This window comes from Condylostylus longicornis, unplaced genomic scaffold (genome assembly GCF_029603195.1).
Source record: "Condylostylus longicornis isolate FDR11 unplaced genomic scaffold, ASM2960319v2 ptg000038l, whole genome shotgun sequence".
Lineage (NCBI taxonomy): Eukaryota > Metazoa > Arthropoda > Insecta > Diptera > Dolichopodidae > Condylostylus > Condylostylus longicornis.
Window position 1 is genome coordinate 325,734 of NW_026578007.1, and position 22,599 is coordinate 348,332.

The 22,599-nt window shown below is 28.9% G+C and overlaps 1 protein-coding gene across 1 annotated transcript in view; it reads right to left on the reverse strand.

Moving 5' to 3' along the window:
* Positions 1-311: 311 nt before the first annotated feature.
* The window catches only part of LOC129609223 (cubilin homolog), a 59,446-nt gene continuing 37,158 nt past the window's right edge, over positions 312-22,599 (reverse strand). The window contains exons 17-30 of the mRNA XM_055521154.1: positions 20,750-20,829; positions 20,439-20,679; positions 20,179-20,345; positions 18,046-18,547; positions 12,151-13,408; positions 10,194-11,192; positions 8,913-9,526; positions 7,129-7,865; positions 6,896-7,072; positions 5,032-5,197; positions 1,280-1,440; positions 863-1,172; positions 702-802; positions 312-641 (exon numbers count right to left, since the gene is read on the reverse strand). Of these exons, the coding sequence (XP_055377129.1) occupies positions 504-641; positions 702-802; positions 863-1,172; positions 1,280-1,440; positions 5,032-5,197; positions 6,896-7,072; positions 7,129-7,865; positions 8,913-9,526; positions 10,194-11,192; positions 12,151-13,408; positions 18,046-18,547; positions 20,179-20,345; positions 20,439-20,679; positions 20,750-20,829 (5,651 nt within the window). The 3' untranslated portion in view covers positions 312-503. The remainder of the gene's footprint in view (positions 642-701; positions 803-862; positions 1,173-1,279; positions 1,441-5,031; positions 5,198-6,895; positions 7,073-7,128; positions 7,866-8,912; positions 9,527-10,193; positions 11,193-12,150; positions 13,409-18,045; positions 18,548-20,178; positions 20,346-20,438; positions 20,680-20,749; positions 20,830-22,599) is intronic.

Below are 22,599 nucleotides of genomic sequence, written 5' to 3' on the forward strand. Positions count from 1 at the left end.
TTCTAAAGTTTACGTTTCGGCTGCGTATTCGACACATTTTAGAATGTCTATACAATGTCAAGAGCTTTTAAATACATTTTAGAATATGATACATTGTAAATTTTACACTTTCACTGCATTTTGGAAGCCAAGGATAGGTGGGCAAATAAGCTTATTTTTTTAAATCATAATTTTTATAAAAAAAACTCTTGAAACATTTTATGCTAGTATTTTGTAACACCAATAAAAATTATTATTGCTTATATACAGTAACAATTAATAATAAGTGTGTTACGTCACCTGTTATGTTCGTAATGGAATTACTTTATTTAACATGTTCGTATTTCATTTCAAAGTTATAAATAATGAGCTTAAAATCAAGTTATAATTTTGACAAGTGGAAATAATTGTTGATTATATTGTTTAAAAATATATAACCTATTAAGTTATTAAGTCATTAGGTTATTTATTTTTAACTTGTGTACTTTGGAAGATATATATATAATTTTTAGTTATGAGGCAGATCACGTAATGATAGTTCCAGACTTGTATTCAGCTTTAGCTTCAAATCCTAAGAGCCAACCTCTACCATCAAAATTGACTGTTCGCTTGTACAAAATTATAATTTCGTTTGTTTTGCTATCGAAATAACCTGGGTCATCCTGTAAAAAATTTTAATTTCATTAAAAATTTATGGGAAAATATTACTAAAATTTTTTTACGCCTCCACAAAGCTCTAGTGCAACTTTTGAACGAATTGGAGATGCCTCAATAATTTGTAGATTGTCGTACGGACAATTTTTTTTGGATCCCATATCAAAATCTGCGCAGCAAATATTTTTGGTATATTTATAATTTTTGAACTACATATGAGTATAGATACCTTTGAAATAGATTCCAATAACAGTGTTGGTCGGACCAGTTATAACCCAACGACATTCACTATAATTTCTAAAATTACTAGGATACATTGGACTAGAAAGTACGCCTTTAATTCCATGAAATTCTCCACCACAGCCTAAACCATTACTATTACCCATGTAAAAAAAATCTACATCAAAGTCTCCATCAGCATTCAGACGTTCAGCTTCAATAGTTACTTTACTTGATTTCAAAAACACTTGATATGAGCTGTAATATGTTTCTTTCACACAAATTTGATGTAAAAGCTCGTTGGATTTCGTATCAAACATCTGAAATTAAAATAGCAGGTATGAACAAAAAAAATAACTTTCATTGAAATATTGGGGAGAATTAATACTACATCATTACATATTTTTGTATATAATTTTAAATTTACCTTAATAGTTTGAGAACAGTTTTTTGTTACAGTATTTAAACTTCTAATATCAAAATAAAGTGCCATAGTTTTAGAATCTTCAATTTCGACGTTAAACCGGCACTTGCCTTTAACGGCGTATTCCACATATCCAGAAGCTTCAATGAGTGTCATATTACAAACTAAAATTAAAAAGAGAAATATTAAACTAATTTATAAGACTTTGATTTTTAATATATAAGATTTGTGCAATTTTGTTTTATTTTTTTTAGCACTTTTCCAAAAAATTTTTGAAAAAAGTGTTTGTTAGTTGCATTTTGCCCGTCCGTCCGCCCGTGGACATGTTTACAAAACTTCTACAGCCTTGAAGATAGAAAGCTGAAATGTTTTATGTACATAGATCTTTACTAGAAACTTATTTCCGTAGAAGAAAATTTTTACCTATCTCCCCCCCTCTAGAAGTTATGCCCCCCCAAAACCCTAAAAATTCCATTTTTTAACTAGTTATTGCAGCGAAACCATAAGCATTTTTCAAATTTTGCAAAAACAGAAAGGCAGTTGCTTGCTTTTTCTATCGCGGCATACTACAGCTAAACTTTAAAAAAATAAAATGGACGTTAAAATTTACCGTTATCTAAATCTGTTTTTCCAAATTTTTGATGTCATTTTACTCCTAGACCCTAGGTTGTGAAAGCGTAAAATTTTAACAACTTTTGGACACTAATAAACACTTCATTTCATCAGAAGAAGACTCTTCCCACCTCCACCCCCTCTCAAGTTATCGCCTCTCGAAATTTGTAAAATTTGAATTTTTGTCACCTTATATTTCCAAAACTGCAGGCTTTTTCAAATTTCTGTAAATGCTGTAAGCTTTTATAGAAATTTGAAAAAAAAAATATATTTGAAAAAGAATAATAAATAATTATTTTTCTTAACTCATGCAATTAACCCTTTAAATCGAGCATTTTTTTAACGCTTCTCTAAATTTTTTTTGCTTTATTTCAAAAACTACATAAATCGTTCATCCCAAATATATACAATCGTAGAAATAGTTTCGTATATGAATGAAAATAATTTTACTAAACAGTATAGTAGGTATACATAGATTGCTTTTAAAAGCAATATATTCACTTATTGAAGGGAAAAGTGCTACAATACAAACACCATTGGTTTGACCCAACTTTATTAATGTTGACTTTTGTAGGGACTCTGTTTTGTTTCTTACCAAAATACAAAACAGAAGTAGATTCTGACAATAATTTTGTTTGATGAAATGCTTAGTAAAAAGTAGAATGTAAGCTTAACGTCAAAAAATTCGAAATTTGGCAGTCACGCATAGATCTTTGTATTTCGTTATTTCTGATTTTGATTAATAAATAATGAAATTTTCCCAGAAAAGTCGTTTTTATAATTTTTCAAATTCTCACTTTGGCAGGTCGGAAACTAAAGATCAGATATAAGTATTTAATGATTATTTACTTTATGTTTGAAGTTATTAGCATTATTTACATGCAGAAAAAATTTTGGAACGATTTTTTTCAACAGGATATAGCTCGAAAACTAGTACGTCTGAAATATTTATGTAGCATTTAAATAAAAATGCTTTAGACCAATGATCGCAATTATGTGGCATGCGTGCCATGATTGGCACGCTTCGAAACTTTGCTGGCACGCGTGATTAGTTGATATTGAAGAATATATCTGATATTTTTGTTTTTATTTTTGTTGATTGAATATATTTAAGTTTTTTTTATATAAATTTATGTTTAAATGTAAATAAAAATGAAATAATAAATGAAATAAATAAAAATTAATATAAAAACGAATATAAGTATTCTGATTTTCAATACTACTTAATTTTATGGAATAGATTCGGCACGCCGAAATATTGGTTTGAAAAAACACATCTTTTTTGGCACGATACATAAAATCTTATTGCGATCACTGCTTTAGACCTTTAGTCTTGCTACGATTTTTAAGTTACCTTTTTTTAATTGTATTTTTAAATAATTTTTATCGTAAAACATCGTATTTTTGCAGATTTATATTAGATCTAAGTTAGCATTGAATTGTTGAAAATGCCCAAGTTTTCTTCAAACATACACATATTTCTTTCTGAAAACATTTTGGAAAGAGGGATATTGAAACAAGTTTTTATTTTCACTTTATCGAAAATATTCTAAATTTATTTTTAGTGCAAAATTCTAAAAAAGTGCTCTTTAAAATACTACAATAAAATTTATCCACACTTTCTGGTGAAATATGTTCCTTTTGTCTTCCGTTGCTCATTTTTTTGCAATTATTATTTATGAATGTCCCAAAAAGAATTTAGGTATTTCTAAATAAGCTATAGATTTCGTGCAAATACCATTCAACATGGTAATAAGAGTTTTAAATAACTAAGAGTTTTAATAACTTTACACTTTGGAGTTGGAACGTTTATGATCCGAAATAGCTCCCCTGAGCCTTTTTTGGACACAGTCAATGGGAATAAGTTGGATAAAAAAAAGTTATGAGAAATATACACTAAAAAGAAAGATTTTTCAGAATCGCCTGAAAATATTTAATTAGAATTAAAATTCCAAGTTCACAAAAGTTTTGAGAAGATGATGAAAATTTCAGCGGATCATATAATGGCTTAGTGATATTCGAGAATTGCAAAGAGGAAATTGTTTGCTCAAAAATTTTCTTTTACAAAATTGGTTTTGAAGCTTCAGTTGTGCTATTTCTAAAAGTTATTTCAAAAGAAATACATGAAAAAAGAATCTGATGTGCTCAGCACATAACCGACCGCATTGTATATTGTCTAGTTAAGTGAAAAGGTTACAGAATATTATAAAAATGTCTTTTAAATACTTCTTTCCAATTTTTAAGACATTAGTAAGCTTATAGTTAACACACCTAGAAAAATGTAAATTTGGCTCTTAGTAGAGTTTCGCTTTGTGCTACCCGAATTCCCTGAAATGATCGCCAGTTAACCAGAACTCAAATATTAAATTTCAAGAAATTCGATCAATTCGTTCCGTAGATATGGTGAAAAATGTAAAGTCGGCCTGCAATTCAGTTTTCGAGCCCTGATCTTTCCAAAAAATTTATGTGTTTATTGTTTTAATACGAGGAATTCAAATACTAAATTTCAATGAAATCGGTCAATAATTTCTCTTTATATACGCAAAAATGTATATTTGGCCCGGACGGTCCAGAAAAGCTTATATATGAAATTTCAAGTAAATCGGTTGAATACTTTCTTCAAAATGTTCAAGAATGTAAAACAGGCCCGCTAAAAAGTGCAGTTCGCGAGGCCTGATATATCCCAAAAGTTGATCAATCCGTGCCATGGTTGAAATAAACTAACATATAAAATTTCATCAAAATAGGTTCAGCAGAACTTGTATCGCGTGCACACACAGACCAACAGACCGACACACCGACGGACCGACAGGTTGCTAAAAATAGTTTACTTACACTTCCCTACTATGGAGAAGTGCATTCCCGCCGAAAATTCGATATGCAAAATTTGTTGCCATCACATAACCTATACCTATTATTTACACAATACGGTCGGTAATAAGCCATATACCGGCAAAGGAATTTATAGTTTCGAAAAAAAAATGGTTGTTTTTTAATATACCAAAAAAATCGAATAATCTTCTAACCGTTCCCAATTGCGTTGCTTTGATACTGATTATGTGTAACAATTGAAATATTTTAAAAGTTTAACGCAGCTTTCAATACACAATAATATATATAAAAAATTGTTATAAGTAACTTACCTCCCTTTTCCTTTATAATTAATTTAAATCCACTTTTTTGTATTTCGCTGTTCGACTTAAAAATAAGTTTTGTTTTCTCCATAGTATATTCTGAGGCATATACATTAACATTTGCTGGAATTTTGTTTGAGCAATATACTATATCCTGTTCAATATTTCCTTGGCTCTGGAAATAGTAAATAAAAGTAAATAAAACAAATATAAAGCATATAAAATAAACAAAGATTGTTTGGAATTCAATTACAATTTTGAAGTTTTAAGAATATTAATTGCACATTTTCCAATTTGAATAGCCTTAAAACATATCGTTAAAACGTATCGTTGGTAAACAAATCAAAAATATTTTTTGAACAAATCTTAAATTTTTCTTTTTCACTTTTAACTTCTTTTTTCAATTTTAACTTCGCGGAAGTTAAATTAGATTGAATACATTTTGATGAAACCAATGGTTAAACTAGTAAAAATACTGTTTTAAAAACAATTATTTCGATTACTATTATTGATATATGTACGGTTAATTAAGTGAATTAAGAAAAATAATTATATTTCTTGATTACGCCGAAATTCAAAATTTAAAAAATTTAAGGCGCCGAAATTCAAGCAGCATCACCTGGCAAGGACACTAAAATAAGAATCTTCGACGCGTGCGTCAAATCGGTGCTTCTATCTGGCAGTGAAATGTGGCTAATAAAGAAGAGCTATAAGGCAAGGGTGTAGACCTTCGTAAACAATGCATATGAATAATTTTCGGAATATTCTGGTTAAGAATAAGCAATAAAGGTCTTTGGGAATTAATAAGACAGGAGCCAGCATACATCCAGAACAGAAAGAAGAAATGGGACTGAATCGGCCACACTCTCTGAAGGCCAGTAAATAATATTCCCTTGAATGGAATCTGCAGGCAAAAACGAGAGAAGGCAGACCCAAAGAAACATGGCGCAGATCAAAATAAAAAAAAAGGTCCCAAAAAAAAAGCAATAGCGCAGAATAGAATCAGATGGAGAAACTTTGTAGATTTCTTATGCTTCCAAATGGAATAGAAAACGGAAGAAAAAAAATCATTTTAATTAATATTCAAAATGAGGAACAATAAATTTGAATCAGTGGCAATTGTTGAATAACATATGTGATTCATTAAATGACACAATGAAAGCTGATCATAAAAATTAAACCAACAGAAGGTTTTTTTCAAGGATTAAAAAACGCTATTATGCCAAAAATGCGCTTGCCATAATCTTTAAAAACTCAGTGCAAAGCTAAAATACTAAAATTGGGTTTCTATTAAGTTATTCAATAGTAGTTTGGCCACATCTTAAGAAATATTGCAAACTCAATACTGAAATTTTGCATAAATTAATATGGTAATACGGCATTTTAAAGTCATAGTCTCTCCCACTATTTTAGTTTCCATTCTCATTTTAGGTTCCAATACAACCTAAAATGAGAAATAGAGACAAAAATCTAATTTGTATAACGAGCTGTAAATTGTTTTTTAAATTTTCTATACAGGTCCGAAAAAAGTTAGTATGTTTCGCAATTTTCCAATTCGCTTTTAGTAATTGTGGAGTTACCGTTGTTTGAAATATTTTTGGCTCATTTTGAATTTCTGATTCTAAAAATCTAAATTCATTTTTATATAAGTAGATGTGTACATACATATGTTTTATATTTTTTTTTTTATGTAGAAAATAAAAAAAAATTGTGGTTATTTGATGTTTGATATATTACGGAAAATTATTTATTCCTTCTTCAGCTAAAATTAAAATACAGGTTGAATACAACAAGTCGGCAGATCAACGAAGAAGAAGACAAGTCGGAAGACAGATCTAAATGCAAAGTGATTCGTAAAAATACCTATACTTACGACTGTGTACGGTCTTATTATTTCCAGATAATCATTACAAATACCAGTTAAGGGAGACACATCTTCTAAATCAAATTTGTCGAATTTAATTTGAAAACTTGAATTGGTGTTAATGCGCCACTCACAGTAAGTATTTGGTGGATACTCCGGATAATTTGGTGATGTTACAATATACTCCTGCCAAAGACAATATATAATTACCCATTAAGTATTAAGAAAGACCTCATATATACTTTTTTGTCGTATAAATCGATATTTCGCGTACTGCATATGTTTGCTTTCCTTTTAACTTCATATTTGAACCCAGTACCGGCAATTGAATTATCAGTGATAAATTTAAGTGTTAAATATTGTTTTGAAGATTGAATTATTTTTGGTGAACTATTTCCGCAAAATTTCCCTAAAGATTTTTGGTACGTGTTGGGGCCATCAAATACTTCTAAATAATCACATTTGCATCTTTCAATATCTAAAGTTAGATTGGAATTTTGTGTTTGTGCACAGTCCTTCACGTCAAAGTCCATGAATTCGATTAGTATTTGGAAATCGGGGCTTGTCGTAAAATATATCTGGCAAAAAAGATTACTTTCGTAGTTTCCATTCATGAAATAGTAGTCAAATTCAATGTGAGAACTTTTCTCTACTGTTAAATTTAGAAATTTATCACATTTAGGAATAAAAGATATATCTGCAGCAAATCCTTTAAATGACATATATGAGTCTGATTTAGTTACAATCAATGCATTACCGGAAGTTTTTGTTATAGGGATTGAAGAACCAGTGTGATTTCCACACAGTAATAATTTTCTAAATGAATCAATAGCTTCTGTTGAATTATAAATTGCAATGTAGTCATCCATACATTTGTAATTGTTTTCGTAATATATATAGCTGAATTGAATCTGTATATCTTTATTTGGTGGAGCCGTAACTAACCATATGCAATCCATTTGAGCAGGATATCCTATTCCTGCAAAACAAAAAATTATCAGGTTCAAATGAAAAAGTCGCTCATTGTTTTTGTTAGGAAGTTCAATGAAATGTTAATACTATCTGCATTTCAAACTATTGATATGGCCATAGATAGAAGTGAAAATAATAACTGTTTATAAATCGTTCAATAAATTTATCACAAAAACCAGTCTGGTATTGCTAAATGTAGCCGTTTTTGCTAAGTGTTTGTTTGGAGAACGATATAAATCTAAAAAATTATCCATGAGCTACCCAGTAAGAGTAACCTACTACTGATGAGAACTACTACTACTGATGACTAATGAATCAAATAATTGGAAATAAAATTATTGAAAATAAATTCCGAAAATACTATTATTCTATGGAATAACTACCTAATTTTCTTTTAGTTCTTTACATTTTAAATTCACGTTCATTCTAATCATAGCATTGATGAATACATGCATATATGCATAATTTACATAAATATATGTACAGAGAAATAATCAACTAATTTCTTCGAAATTTAATAAAGTTCAGAATATTAAAACAATGAACTTATAAGATTTTTGAAATATCGGAGCTCGGAAACCGAACTATGGGCTACTTTACGTTTTTTACCACATCAACGCAACTAACTTGCGAAATTTCTTGAAATTTAGTATTTAAATTTGTTTGTTACCGAAATTAACAGACGAACTTTTCAAAGAATTCAGATAACAAAAAGTGAAACTTTACAGAGCCAAATTTACATTTTTCTAGGTATGTAAACTAAAAGCTTAGTAACGCTCTTAAAATTGGGAAGAGGTATTTAAATTTTCATAATCTTTTGTAACACTTTCGTTAGCATATTGCGGTCGGTTATGTGATGGTCACATCAGTTTTTTGTATTTGCAATAACATATAAATGTGATGTATGTATTTTGTATAATTTGAATGCAAAGTTTGAAATCATTGTATCTGTGTATCATATACAATGATTTCAAACTTTCAAAATCGTTTAACTTTAAACAACCCTCTTTGAGTGTCACTATATTCTTGTAAATCTATGGAAACATGCTCTTACCATTTTCATCCATAGGGCTGTGAATCCTTGTTGGTTTAGTTACATTTCCTCCACAACTTTCGATGTAGAAATCAAAAGAAAAATCATCGGTATATAGCTGTCCTTCATATATTAATGTGATATATTTCTTAGTTCTAATTTCGTTTTTCAAAGGATTAGTTTGACAATATACTCCAATTTTTTTCTGGGAATAATCTTTTTCATAGTAAACCGAAAGTTTTGAATAATAACAGTCTCGTCCTGATGCATCGGAACCAACTTTGAATTTACTAAATTTTGCTACTATAATGTTATTGCTGTCGGTAACTAAAGTGTAATTGCATTTGATTTGATATCTTGATGTGTACCAATCAACAGGACTTTTAATTGTTTGTATATTTTCAGTTACATTATAGACTCCCCCACAAAAATCAATGAATTTAATGTTAAATCCATCGCCAACAATTTTGTCGTCGCTACGAAACTTTATTTCATACACCGAACTTGTGGAATTTATTGTTACAGGAGATTCCCGTCCACAAAATTTCGGATATTGAATCCATTTATTATCTATTGATAACCTTTTAATTTCTAAATAATCATCCGTGCAGTTCGGATTTGATGGGATGAAAAATCTGTACACAAAATATTAATAGACATTTGAAACTTTATTTTACGTAAAATTAAAAACATATTTCAAATTTGTATATTACAATTATATTTACAATATCTTATACTTTCGACAAAAACTGTATGTTGAAAGCAAGAATAATCCAAACTGAAAGTGCTTGTAATGTAAATATAAAATGTAGGATAGATACTTTCAGAAATAAGTTATTGTAATTTATCTTTGTATGTAGGTATATTTATAACAATTCTGGAATTGGTTAAGAGAGAAAAAATGATTTTTTTTGCGCATTCAAAAAGTTTGCAATAGCTTTATATAATTTTGAGTATTAATTAAACTTAATTTAAATAATGTGCTAGTAGATTGGTTTTAGAAGCAATATTTTCACTTGTAAAGATCTTCTTTACAAACCGTTGGTTTGGCTCAATTTTATTTAAATTTGAAAAAAGGGTTTTGAAATTTTTTTCAGGTATTTTCATTTTCAGGTATTTTAATTTCATGTTTCGAATTCTTCAGATTTACAAATTCAAATCAGAATCTGTATCCCAACCTGATTATTTTCTGCACTCTTTACATTAAAATGGAACTTGCTTTTATATGTATATTTTATTTGATGAACATTTTATTGAAGCATTATTGTCAAATTTAAATATGTATAAAAGTATCTGTTTTACCTGCCGAAAAACTGTAAAGCTACACTAAAGCCATCTTTTGCACGGTAGGTCCAAATGCATTCTAAATTATTTTCATAATCTTTCGCTTCAAACGAAATTAATGCACCTCGTAGGGTTGGAATAATATCGCGACCACACTCTTTTTTCCAACTTTGTGACACATTTAATTTTGACTTTCCTGTAAAATTTTCTGAATGGTAATGTGCAAGTAGGTAATTTCCATCTGGTACGAAATTAAAACTGTTGTTACCGCAAAGTTTTGTGATTAGTATATCGGATGGCAGTTCTCCATTATATATAGCGAGATATTCTTTGGTGCAATCGGTAAATTCAAAGTTAGATACAAAAGTTAAATTTTTATTTGTGAAATAATATTTGAAATTAAAAGTCCAAGCACAGTCAATACGACCATAGTTTGAGCTTACATTAATAGGTAATGTGAACAAATAAGTTTGTCCATAATTTACATATTCAGCGCCACACTGATGTTTCATTACAGAAATTTCGAAATTAAATATCTTGTACTCTCCAGAATTATGAAATTCCAATGTTGCACTTTTTCTAGATAGGGCTATGTCATAGTTAGTTATATTTTCCATAAAAGTTTTGTAATTAGTAAATGCTGTTTTAATAGAAATCGGTGCTCCGGTTCCATTAGATTCCAACAGTAGTAGGTTATTTAAACGAAATCCAATAGTTTCACCATCTTTTAACATAATATTCGATAAACAAAAGTATTTAGTTGGCAGATTCGAAACAGATACATAATGGGTTTGTAATACGTTTGCGGATAAATTAAAATCAGGTATGCAGTTTGACATTCCATAAGAATCAAAACTAATTTTAATTGATGAAACTATGCTTGGATAACCACCATCAAGTCGGATTAACATTCGATTATCCGTAGAATTTACGAAATCTGCAGTTGCATTTGTCATTTCGATAATTTTTGATTTACCACTGAAATCGTTGAAAAATCTAATTTTATGATTGCTATATCTGAAAAAGAAGTTAATTTGAAGTTAAGAGTAAGTAAAAAGTTTTTGAAAAAATATTGTGTAGTGAAATAAAATGAAAAAAATAACTGCTAAAGAGTTTTGCAAATTTTTTAAATTTTTTATAGAATTTTATAAGTCGTATTAATTTCGGTTATTTCGGGTGAAAAAATTAGGGATTGTATTTGGAATTCATGTAAGTTAAATAATGTGGGGTGTTGGCGATTATGAGTTTACCTGTTTAATTTAGTTAATTTCGTGACGAAATTACGTGTTAGTTAGTGTTAATTAAATTTTAGTCTTTTATTATTTCTTTAATGTATGTGTTAAAATTGCGAATACATTTTCAACGAAATTGCACTATAATTATGTTGTGGTTTTCATAATTCACATAATTCTGGTTAGAAATTGAGCTGCTTCCAGTAGTCCCAAATTATAAAAACGAGCATAATCAAAGTAAAGAAACTTGTATCAGTTTTTAAATTTTTTTGGAGAGGAAGTATTTGTTGAAATTCGAGTCCAGAAGGTTTTTTTGAAAGTTTTTCATAAAGTTGCTACAACAGAAAAATACAAAAGTGTTAGCACTTATAATAAAATAGAAAAATATTTAATTTTAAGGCAATATCTTGGGATATTAATGATGTTAAAGAAGTCCCTCCATAAGCTTCCGTAAGAATACGTTTAAATTCATCATTTTGGAATTGTTACTCTCTTTCAGGGTTCAAGCCTGTATTGCTGTCCTCGTGTATAAAATTATTGTTCTATTGTATAAAACTATTATATATTACGCTATTGTGTAAGCGGTGTAATCAAAGCAAATTGCATGATTTTCATAAAAAACATTAAATTTTACTTTTGATTTATACTTTATGAACAATGATAAATGTGAAAAATGATAATGATAATTATTATTGTAGTAGCCACTTTTTATTTAATAATCGAGATTTAACATACGTACATACCTTGTTTGCGATGTTAATTGAAGTTCAGTTATTTTCGCTCTTACTATTCGACCTTTTGGCACAGTTATTTGCCAGCGGCAATTAAAGAATTTTCTAAAACTCTTACGGGCTGTTAAATCACCTTCTTCTGCGTGTATATTTTGGAAGCAGGCACTTTGCCGTTTGTATGTTAGCTTGAAACCACGATATTGTGTTTGTGCGTTGTAAGTAAAAAATGTTATTCGAATGTTTCCAAACAGTTCCAAAAATTTTCTTGTATCGTTACCGTACAATAAAACAACTTGTTTTGAAACGTTGTCGTCAGCTGATATTTCCAAATGGTCACTTTTATTTAGATTTGAAGAATTAAAAGGTAAATCTAAATCAACAATAGTAATATTAACCCTGAAAAAGTTTCCTGTTTGTATTGTATAAATGCATTCAGAATTAGGAATATAACCTCCTTTTGCTGGGTAATTTAATGATTTTATTTCTCCAAAATAGAAACCTTCGACTAAAGTAAAACATTTAGCAATTGAAACTGAAGCAATAAATATATCAAGAGGTTCTGAAGTGTTTGCAAAATACTTTATCAATAATTTGTTACTTGATGACTGAGCAACTATACTTTTCGTAGGTTTTCTGCAATAACGACCTATTTGCGGAGCTAAGTTTGTGGAGCCATCTCGAATTTGAATATATTCGTCTATACAATTAATTCGATTTCCGTGTGTGACAAATTCCGTAAACTGGACGTTAATTGTTGTTGCAGGTGGTGAAGTAAAAGTCCAAGTACATTCAGCGTATGGATGTGGCATTTGAGGATAGTTTGGTGATTCTATAGTTGTTGAATTGACTTCTAGGTTCAAGTGAATTTCATCCCCACACTCATTATGCTCTCGGTATGATAATTTCCAAGGTATTTTTAAATTGGGTTTTCTTTGGAATTTCACATAAGCTGTGTTTGAAATTGTAGTTAAATTTGCAAACTCCAAATTTGCATTAGAACAAATTCTTCCCGGTTGCATTATAGGACCGTCTTCATCTATTCCATTACGTATCACTGCATAGGCATCTTCGCATTTATCGTTTCCCGAATTGTAGAACAATGTTTCAAAACTAAAATCAAATTTAAATTCGATTTTCCGACCTCTTTGTACTTTTATTTTCCAAGCACAAGTTACATCACCCAGCATTGCATTCCAATCAAGAAAACCAGCAGATTCAGTCAAAATACCACCACATTTTGATGTAACAATAGATGTGAAACCTGGTCCCTCTGGATTTTATAAAATAAATTACGTTGATTACTAACAAAAACTATACTCTGTATAGAACAAAAAACAAATCTAAAGCATGTTCTTAAAAAAAATATATTGTGTAACATAAAACTTGGTCTAAATCTTTAAATTACTCTTCACTATTTTTTATTTTGAAAAGTAGCACACAATGAAAGCATATGTATCTATACTTATTCATATCGTATATAAGGTATACGAGACTTAGTAACTTGAAAGCAGAGTGATAGAATACATTCAGATGAATAGAAAAAAATATTAATAAATGGCGTTTGATTTTTCCCCCCTTCCCGAGTTGATCTTTGTGAAAATCGTCAAACTTTTACTTTGTCACTAAAACTCGAAAAATATGATAAGTTAAATAAACTTTGTCAAATTATGAGTTAGAGCTATTCAAATGGCGTTTTAGTATTTGCCTTTGTTTTGTTATTTTGTTAATCCTAAGAATTTTGCCATTATTTGGTATTAAAACAAGTAAAAACGTTTTAGTCTGTCTAAAATGGCCGAATTATACCCTTTACCTTGACAACCTAAGTAAAAACTTCCTTTTCAAACATTTTGAACTAGCTCTGATGGTTATATGACAATTACTTGAACCTGTCAAACCATCCCATAAAAACGGTTATGTCAGGCCGATAATTGGGCCCATGACTGTCGAGTCTTATTAAATTAACTTAATTATTTTTTATTTAAAATAAGCTTTTGCAGTTGTATGGGAGCACCTGTCAAACTTTACCAAAAAAACTTCGAGTATATATTTGGGGTAAAATTGGATAGGCGACTGCCAAATTTCATGCAGCTAGTTTTGTTACGGGCTTCTTCGGAATCACCAAATAAAAGTTGTATGATTTGTACATGTTGTACTATTTTACATTTAAAAACTTAAAAATATTGATGTATCGTATTATTCCATTGCTTACTTTAATTAGAAAATTTTTTGTTTTAATTGATTTTAATGTAAAAATTTCTATTTTCCACTGATATAATACATTATTGTGCAGAGAAAAATTTTTGCATACACAATTTGACAAATATTTCAATATTAACAACCTCACAGACACAACATCAAATAAATTCTGATTAAGTCAATATCGAATAAAAACAAAAAGTGTCTGATGCGTCGTAGATGCAATTTTGAAGATACCTTACTTATTCTAACACTTAATATTGGCTTTTTAGGTTGTAAGGCAGCTGTCAAGTTATTCTATAACTCGAACCTGTCAAGTTATTCTATAAAAACTTTGAGGATATCTCTGCTCTATAATTAAACACATAACCAACAAGTTTCTTGAATCTGGTTTTACTGCGTTTCCGAACATATAAAATTGATCTTTGGAGTTCTATGAAAGCTACCATAGAACCAGTACAGCTATTCTATTAACATTTTTAGACCATATTTAGGATGTAATTCGACACACGTATAATTTCATATTTATACCTTTATTAGTATGCGAAATACTTAAAATAATCTTTTTGAGTAGTATAGCAGCGAATCGAACCCGTTTCTCGAATTGGTCCAACTACAATAGGATCCGTCCTTGAGATAAAAGAAACAACTTGTGAAAGTTTAATTTATGAAATTTTTATAAGTTTTAAGAAACTTATGAAAGTAAAATTTGCTTTATTCGTTTTTAAGTTATCATGGGATCGATCGAAACATGTCGAAATCAACGCAGTATTTTACGTTGAGCAAGATTATTTATACATGTCCATGCCGCAGTTATCTCTTCCAGGTAGTTACAAACTCTGTACCTAAGTTAATATACCCTTCACGAAGGTATATAATGAAGGTATAATAGAGTTCGACCAAACCAATGGTTTGTATTGTAGCACTTTTCCCTTCAACAATTGAAAATATTACTTTTAAGTCTATCTACCTACCACACTATTAAAATTATTTTCAAAACGAAACTATTTCTAGGATTGCATTTATTTAGGATGAGCGCTTTGTGCAGTCTTTGAAATAAAGCAAAAATTAATTTAAAGGGGGTTAACATAATGCTCGATTTTAAGGGTTAATTGTGTTAGTTAAGAAAAATAATTATATTTTTTAATGTCATGGTATTCACCATTAGCATTTTGCGTTTATAGAAATTTGCAAAAGCTTGCGGTTTCGGAAATATAAGGTGTAAAAAATTCAAATTTTACAACTTCAAAGAGGGAATAATGTGAGAGGGGGCGGAAATGGAAAACAATTTTCTTTTCAAAAACGAAATGAACTATTTGTTAGTGTCTAAAAGTTAGGGTTGTGGGAGCCAACCTGGGGTCTAGAAGAAAAACGACATCAAAAATTTAGAAAAAAAGGATTTTAAATAACGGCAAATTTGAACAGCCATTTTGTTTTTTTAAAGTTGAGCTATATGTCACGATAGGAGAAGTAAGCCACTGCCTTTCTGCATTTGCAAAATTTGAAAAATGCTTATGGTTTCACTGCAACAAATGGTTAAAAAATGGAATTTTTAGAGTTTTAGGGGTGTATAACTTCTAAAGGGGGAGAGATAGTTAAAAGTTTTCTTCTACGGAAATATGTTTTTAGTAAAGATCTATTTACATATAAAATTTCAGCTTTCTATCTTCAAAGGTGTAGGAGTTTTGTAAACAGACACACGGACAGACGGACGGACTGAATGAAACTAATAAGCACCTTTTTTTCAAAATTTTTTTTGAAAAAGTGTTAAAAATGTATAAAAACTGAGCCAAAAAAAAATATAGACTTAGAAATTCATAAAGAAAACGTGAATATTTTATTTTTTTACTTTTCAACTTTGTAAATTCTACTTTTCAGTTTTTTGGATGAGAAATTTTTACTTTTCAGTTTTTAAGAATAATATACTGAAAATTACAAAAAAAGTGAAAATATTCAAGTAGGAATAAAAACCAAATAGTAAAATTATAATTTCTGACTTGAACCAATATTCTTTTTAAACGAGAAAAAATAGAGTTGACCTTGTCAACTCTGTGATACCCGTACGAATTTGCTATCTTATGTGCAAATAAATATGCCATGACTGACTATGGGACAGACCATGACTTTAAGTTGCCGTGTTACCATAATAATTTATGCAAAATTTCAGTACTGTATTTTCAATATTTTCTAAGATACGGCCAAACCACTATTGAAGTTGTATGGCAAGTACCAGAAGGAGTCAAGTAATTTGAACGACTTTTATCAGATGCATTAGCTCTACTTATATATTCGTTTGTGTGAAATTTCAATACAACATCTTCTATAGTTTCTGAGATATAGCCAAATAACTTTTGAAGTTGTATGGCAGGCACCAGAAGGAGCCAAGTAATTTCAACGACTTTTATGAGACACTTTGGCCCTACTAATATATTCGTTTGTGTGAAATTTTAATATCATAGATTTAATAGTTTCTGAAATATAGTTAAATAACTTTTGAAGTTGTATGGCAGGTACCAGAAAGCGCCAAGAAATTTCAACGACTTTTATGAGACATATTGGCCCTACTAACATATTCGTTTGTGGGAAATTTTAATACCTTAGCTTTTATAGTTTCTGAGATATAGCCCGAACCGGTACCCCGATCATGCCCAATTTAAATAGGGTTCTGGCACTTATTACAATAAATCATTTGTGAAAATTTGATAAACTTAGCTCAATTAGTTTTGGAGTTATCGTTGGGACGGACGGACGTACGGACGGATAGACAAAGCTAAATCAACTCAGAATTTGACGCTGATCAAAAACATACACTTGAGTCTATATCTAAGACCGTTATTTCTTAGTGTTACAAACGGTAAGGCAAATTTAGTAAACCCTTCGAACATACGTTCGTACGGGTATAAAAATTGAAAAAAATTTCACTTAAACAATTTTATGAAAAGCGTTTTTATGTGTGCGTATATTTATGAAAAATACAAACAATTTAATAAAAGAATAAAACGCAGATACAAATATTTTTGTTAGAAATACACATCATCACATAACATACTTATAACAAATACATAATTCAAAAATTTTGCAAAAATTCAAAAATTTTTAAATTCTTGAAATCATATTATTTAGTTCATATAATTTGATTTTCAACATTTTTTTCAAAAGAGAACTGTTTTTGCTTTTATTAAAAGTACTGACACTGTTTTAATGTGTACACATATTACTATAGTATGCGTAGACACTTGATATCTGATACACATAGATATTTGTTTTTTTATGAACAAAATAAATTAATTACAAATCGAAAGGATTTTTTATTAAAAGTAGTTAACAAAATTAAGGAAGTTGTTTCAAACTAATTAAAATGGTTTCTTTACTGTTTGTAAAGTAACAATTTTCCAAGTGAGAATACTGCTTTAAAAAAACTGGAGACCACATAACATTTTGCTCGAATTCAAGGATTAATTGCGTCAGTTAAGGAAAATAATTATATTTTTTGCTGGTATTTATTGTTAGCTTTAATTTCCTAAAAGCTTGCAGTCAAATACATAGATTGTTTTTAATAACAGTATTTTCACTTGTTAAGGGAAAAATGCTACAACACAAACCATTGGTTTGGCCCAACTTAATTTATTTTTTAAAAAATCTGTTTTGATCAAGTAAATAAAACCCAAAATATATGTAAGTTTTTCTTTTCTTTTTATAAAATTAACTTACCACTGTATACATCTGAACGCAGAACTAATTTTAGAAAAGGTTTTCCATGTACTACAAAATAAGGTGTTGATTTGAAAGTCAAGTTACAAGCTACTTTTTCTTCAATCCATATCGATAAATCTTCTCCACTAAAAATTTTTAAATAGTCAGCATAACAATCTGGAGTAACTTCTAAATCAGCTGCATGTAATGCTAAAGCTACATGATCAGTGTGCATTTTTGGTTTAAATATCCATTCACAATTTTGATTAGATTCGTAAGGGTTGGGATAGTTTGGAGAGGAAAAATTTTTTTCAACATTTTGAGGAATTTCAATGATGTCACCACATTTTGTTTTATTCTCAGCTATTTCGTCTTTCTCGACAGATCTCCATTCAATTAAAAATTGATGCAGCTTTGAATTTTCAGCGACTATATAGGCAAAATTAGATGTAGATATTAAAGTAAGAGGCGAATGAGAAATTTTCTTTTCACCCGCGGTTCCATCAAACCCATCGTAAAACTAAAAGCATAATGGACTTTAATTAAAACTGGGTTTTTATATACATATTGTAAAAAAATAAATATTTACTTACTATTAAAATATTTAAAATAGTATTAAGAAAAATTGAAAGGGATATGTTTTTTGTTTGAGTCTTTGCTTTGAAAATGTGATTTATTATTTAATATTTTAAAAACTAAAGGTATAAATATGAACTAAAGGTATACTTGTAATTTTCAGCAGGTTGAAATGACGGGCAGGTTTTTAAGTGACTTGGTTTTAAAGAAAAAGTCGATTCAAAACATTAATAGCTTATGGGAAAATAGCTTAACAATATAGAAAAATATTTACATATCAGCAAAATTTAGCGTTTAAGTTTTTTATTTTGAATAGAAGTGTTTAAAAAACCGCATTGAATCTATCGAAAATGTAGCAAACTAATAAACAAACTAAAGAATTTTAAAGATAACGCATATTATGTATATGTAATGTTAAATGTATGTATAAAAATTTTATTGTTATAGGTTTTATCTTATTTGGTATCTTAATAATTTTTTTCTTATTCAACCATATGGATGCAATCCTCAAATATTGTAAGATGATCAAAACGACTAAAATTTGAATGAATTTTGCACGAGCTATTGTAGTAATAATTCAAAATAAATCGATTTTTCTTTCCCTCACGGATTGTGTAGAAAAAAAGATTCGGACAATCTGATCAACTAATCTAATCAACTAATAGACAAATCTAATCAATTAATATTTAATTTCATATGTTTGTATTCGGTTTCAAATTTCGTTTTGTTTTTAAAACTTCCCTAAAAAAATCAGTTATTACAAAAAATCGTATTATAATATGTATGCTTTTAAGCATCTGTTCTAGCAGTCACTGTTCTAGTATTTCAAATTTTCACTTAATTCACTAAAATATTGGAATTTTAAAGCAATCAGATATCATTTAAATTAGTATCGTGTGTATTATATTAAGTGTCATTAATTTAATCAACTTAGCAACATATTTTTAAATTCTTAATATAAAAAAATTTAAGTGAAAAGAAAATGAACGTGTTCATGAAGCAATAGCTAGAACCACGGGAAAGAATCTGAAGCACTTTTTATTTTTTATTTTTCGTGCAACAGAAAGTTTGTCAATGTTGGATTAATTGGTTTAAAAAAAGTTACCGGACTTTTCCTGCTTATAATTAATGTTTATAACTTCGGAGCTATACAACATGGAGTTGTCATTAGGAGCTTCTTTTACAGGCGACTGATTGTTCTTTATTTTTTGTCTGACAATTAAAATGATTTGAGCCATAATTTTCGCGATACAGCTCAAACAAACTGACAAAGTCGAAATTTCTCGAAAATATTTGTTAATTTTTTTTTTCTCGATGTGCTAAGTGAGATCAACATATTTAAAAACATGGAAAATGCATTTTTCATACATTTTTTATGGAAACAACATTCGCAAATATATTTAAGTTTAGTATGTATAATTTGGAATTTGTAAGAAATGCAAAAAAACCCATACAATTTTTTGCTGGAAATCGATCAAAGAATCATCGCCAAAATTATTTACCACCTTATGCGAAACATCCTGTGTATATGTATTTGAAAAAAAATCACAAAATAAGTATATGTACAATATCTACCTGTAATCCTTGAGAGTATTCTTTGAAATCAAAAACTAATACTTTTCCCAAATCAGTTATTATGCGCCAGCTAAACGGATCAACTTCTTCATTAACATTCTCAAGTGGCGGATTAATTATAGTTCCCTTTGAACCAACTTGTTCTGTAAATATTTCAACATCCCTTTCTGAAAATATGTGAAGTTTACAAAATAATTTTGCAACGAGTCTTAGCTAAAATATTTTATTTTTTTAAAATTAGATTGATTTTGAATATTTACTGTACTCATAGTGTGCTAAAAATCCTGCTCCCCCCACAGAAGTTGAGGAACTTTTAAATTTCAACCAAGCCAATTCATACAACTCATAAGTTTTATTAACAATATCATTTCCACATAATACAGCCACAAATTTACCATTGACCGCACCTTCCCTGATTTCAACGTAGTCCTCGTTACAATGGTCAGAGCTAACTAAATCAAACTTTGAAAATACGATTTGAATTATATTCCCTTTTGATACCTGGAAGTAGTGCAAATGATATTTATGATACATGGGTATACTTAATCTTTCTTATAATTTTTATGTTTACCTTGATAGTAGTTTCACATTCGAATCCTGGTTTGTAAGGATAAGGATATTGTGGACTTGCAAATTGTCCCTTAAAAGAAACTAATTTAGCATGACACATTTTTTCAAACGTGTTATATATAGCGAAAATTGACTTTACGCCGGTTCCAGCGTAAATTCTAAACGAGTCACCAAAACTTGTGATCATATGAGGTGGATGCTTGCAGAAGCTTGCCCGCAAAAGTTGGTCTTCATATATCTGTAAGTATTTTTTAAGGCATTAAAAGACACTTCAGCTCAACTCAGCAACGTTACTGCTTTTGTTTTCTTATTTAAATTTGCAATTTAAAAACTAATATATGCTAACCAACTTATGACTTAATTACGTACATATAACATATTTTAAATTCTTTCGCGACAATAATGAGGTTTTTAATTCATTAATTTTTTTAACTTTTCCTCGATTTATAATTTTTCCGATAGAATTACCACATAATTATATTGTGTGCATTTAGGGAGAAAAATATAGAAGTAATTTTTACTGAAAAGAAATGTTCACATCAAAATAAAAAATCTGATGTTACAGAAGATTACGAAAAAGCATACAATTCCTAGAAAAATTAATCATATCTTGGAAGTTAAATCGTGAAGTATTTAAATTCAACATAAAGAATTGAAGTAAAGTCAACATAAAGGAGCTACTATTCTGACAAAATTTGGTCGTGGTTCGGTTTTTAATGTTTGAACACTTTTTTTGGTTTGTAAATTTTTCACTTGCATTTTTTATTTGTTAATTGTTAAATTATTGAACAAGAATTTATGCTCCAAGTTTATAAATTCTCCCATTACTTCTAATTTATTTTTTTTATTTCATTATAGAAAAACGGAATTGTCTCTTTCGTTTTATTTTTACTTGAAACTTAGAAACCGAACTATCAACTAATATAAAATGATATGTGTTAATTTGGTAACTTTTAATATAATTCATTCAAATAAAATAAAATTGGTCATTATATTGTAAACTATAAAGGTTACAATATTTAAATTATTAATAAACGATTCTAGTAATATGTTGCAGTTGCACAAGTATTTACTACAGTTGTTAAAAAACTCTTAAAACAATTTGCTTATATTTTTAAAATTTTAAAGGCTAAAACAAGTTTAGTAACAAGATCTAGACAATCTAGTAAAATGTTAGCGGGCACTAAAGGAAACTACGTATGCGTATCACAGAGTTGACATGAAATATAATGCAAAAAATTGAATTTCGTCAATATTTCATTTTGGAAGAAAAATCGTCTATAATTTGATGTGGGATTGTGAAAAAAATCAATCTATGTATGTATGTATGTATTTAACAAATTTGACAGGCGTATACCTAAATGTGTTATCTATTTACATAATATGTAACCTACCTGCATTCCTTTAGTGCGTTCACAACTAGTTTCGTCTGAATCACCACAAATACATATTATTTTTGAAAATCTAAGATTTAAATTTTCTGAAAAAGATATAAAATATGTATGTTTCATAAATATGTATATAAAAAAAACATTGAATAGAAGAAGTTTTGCTGATATACTTTACCCATATTTTGAATAAGTTTTTGCTGGTAGAAATCAATTAACAAAATAATGATCTATAGCTATGTAAAGAAAAATTTCTAAAAGAACTTATGCATGTTCTGTATCGAATTATGTTGTTGAAATACAAATTAGAAATATTTGTCAAAAAGTTTTTAGTGTGTGTTTGAGTTCATGTTGGGAGACCGTACTAAGATTTGAAAATGTAGTTCGTTTTTGTGACAACATTGCAAAAAGTTTATCGTTTTAGAATGGTAGAAAAGTGTAAAGAATTTTGAAAGATTTAACT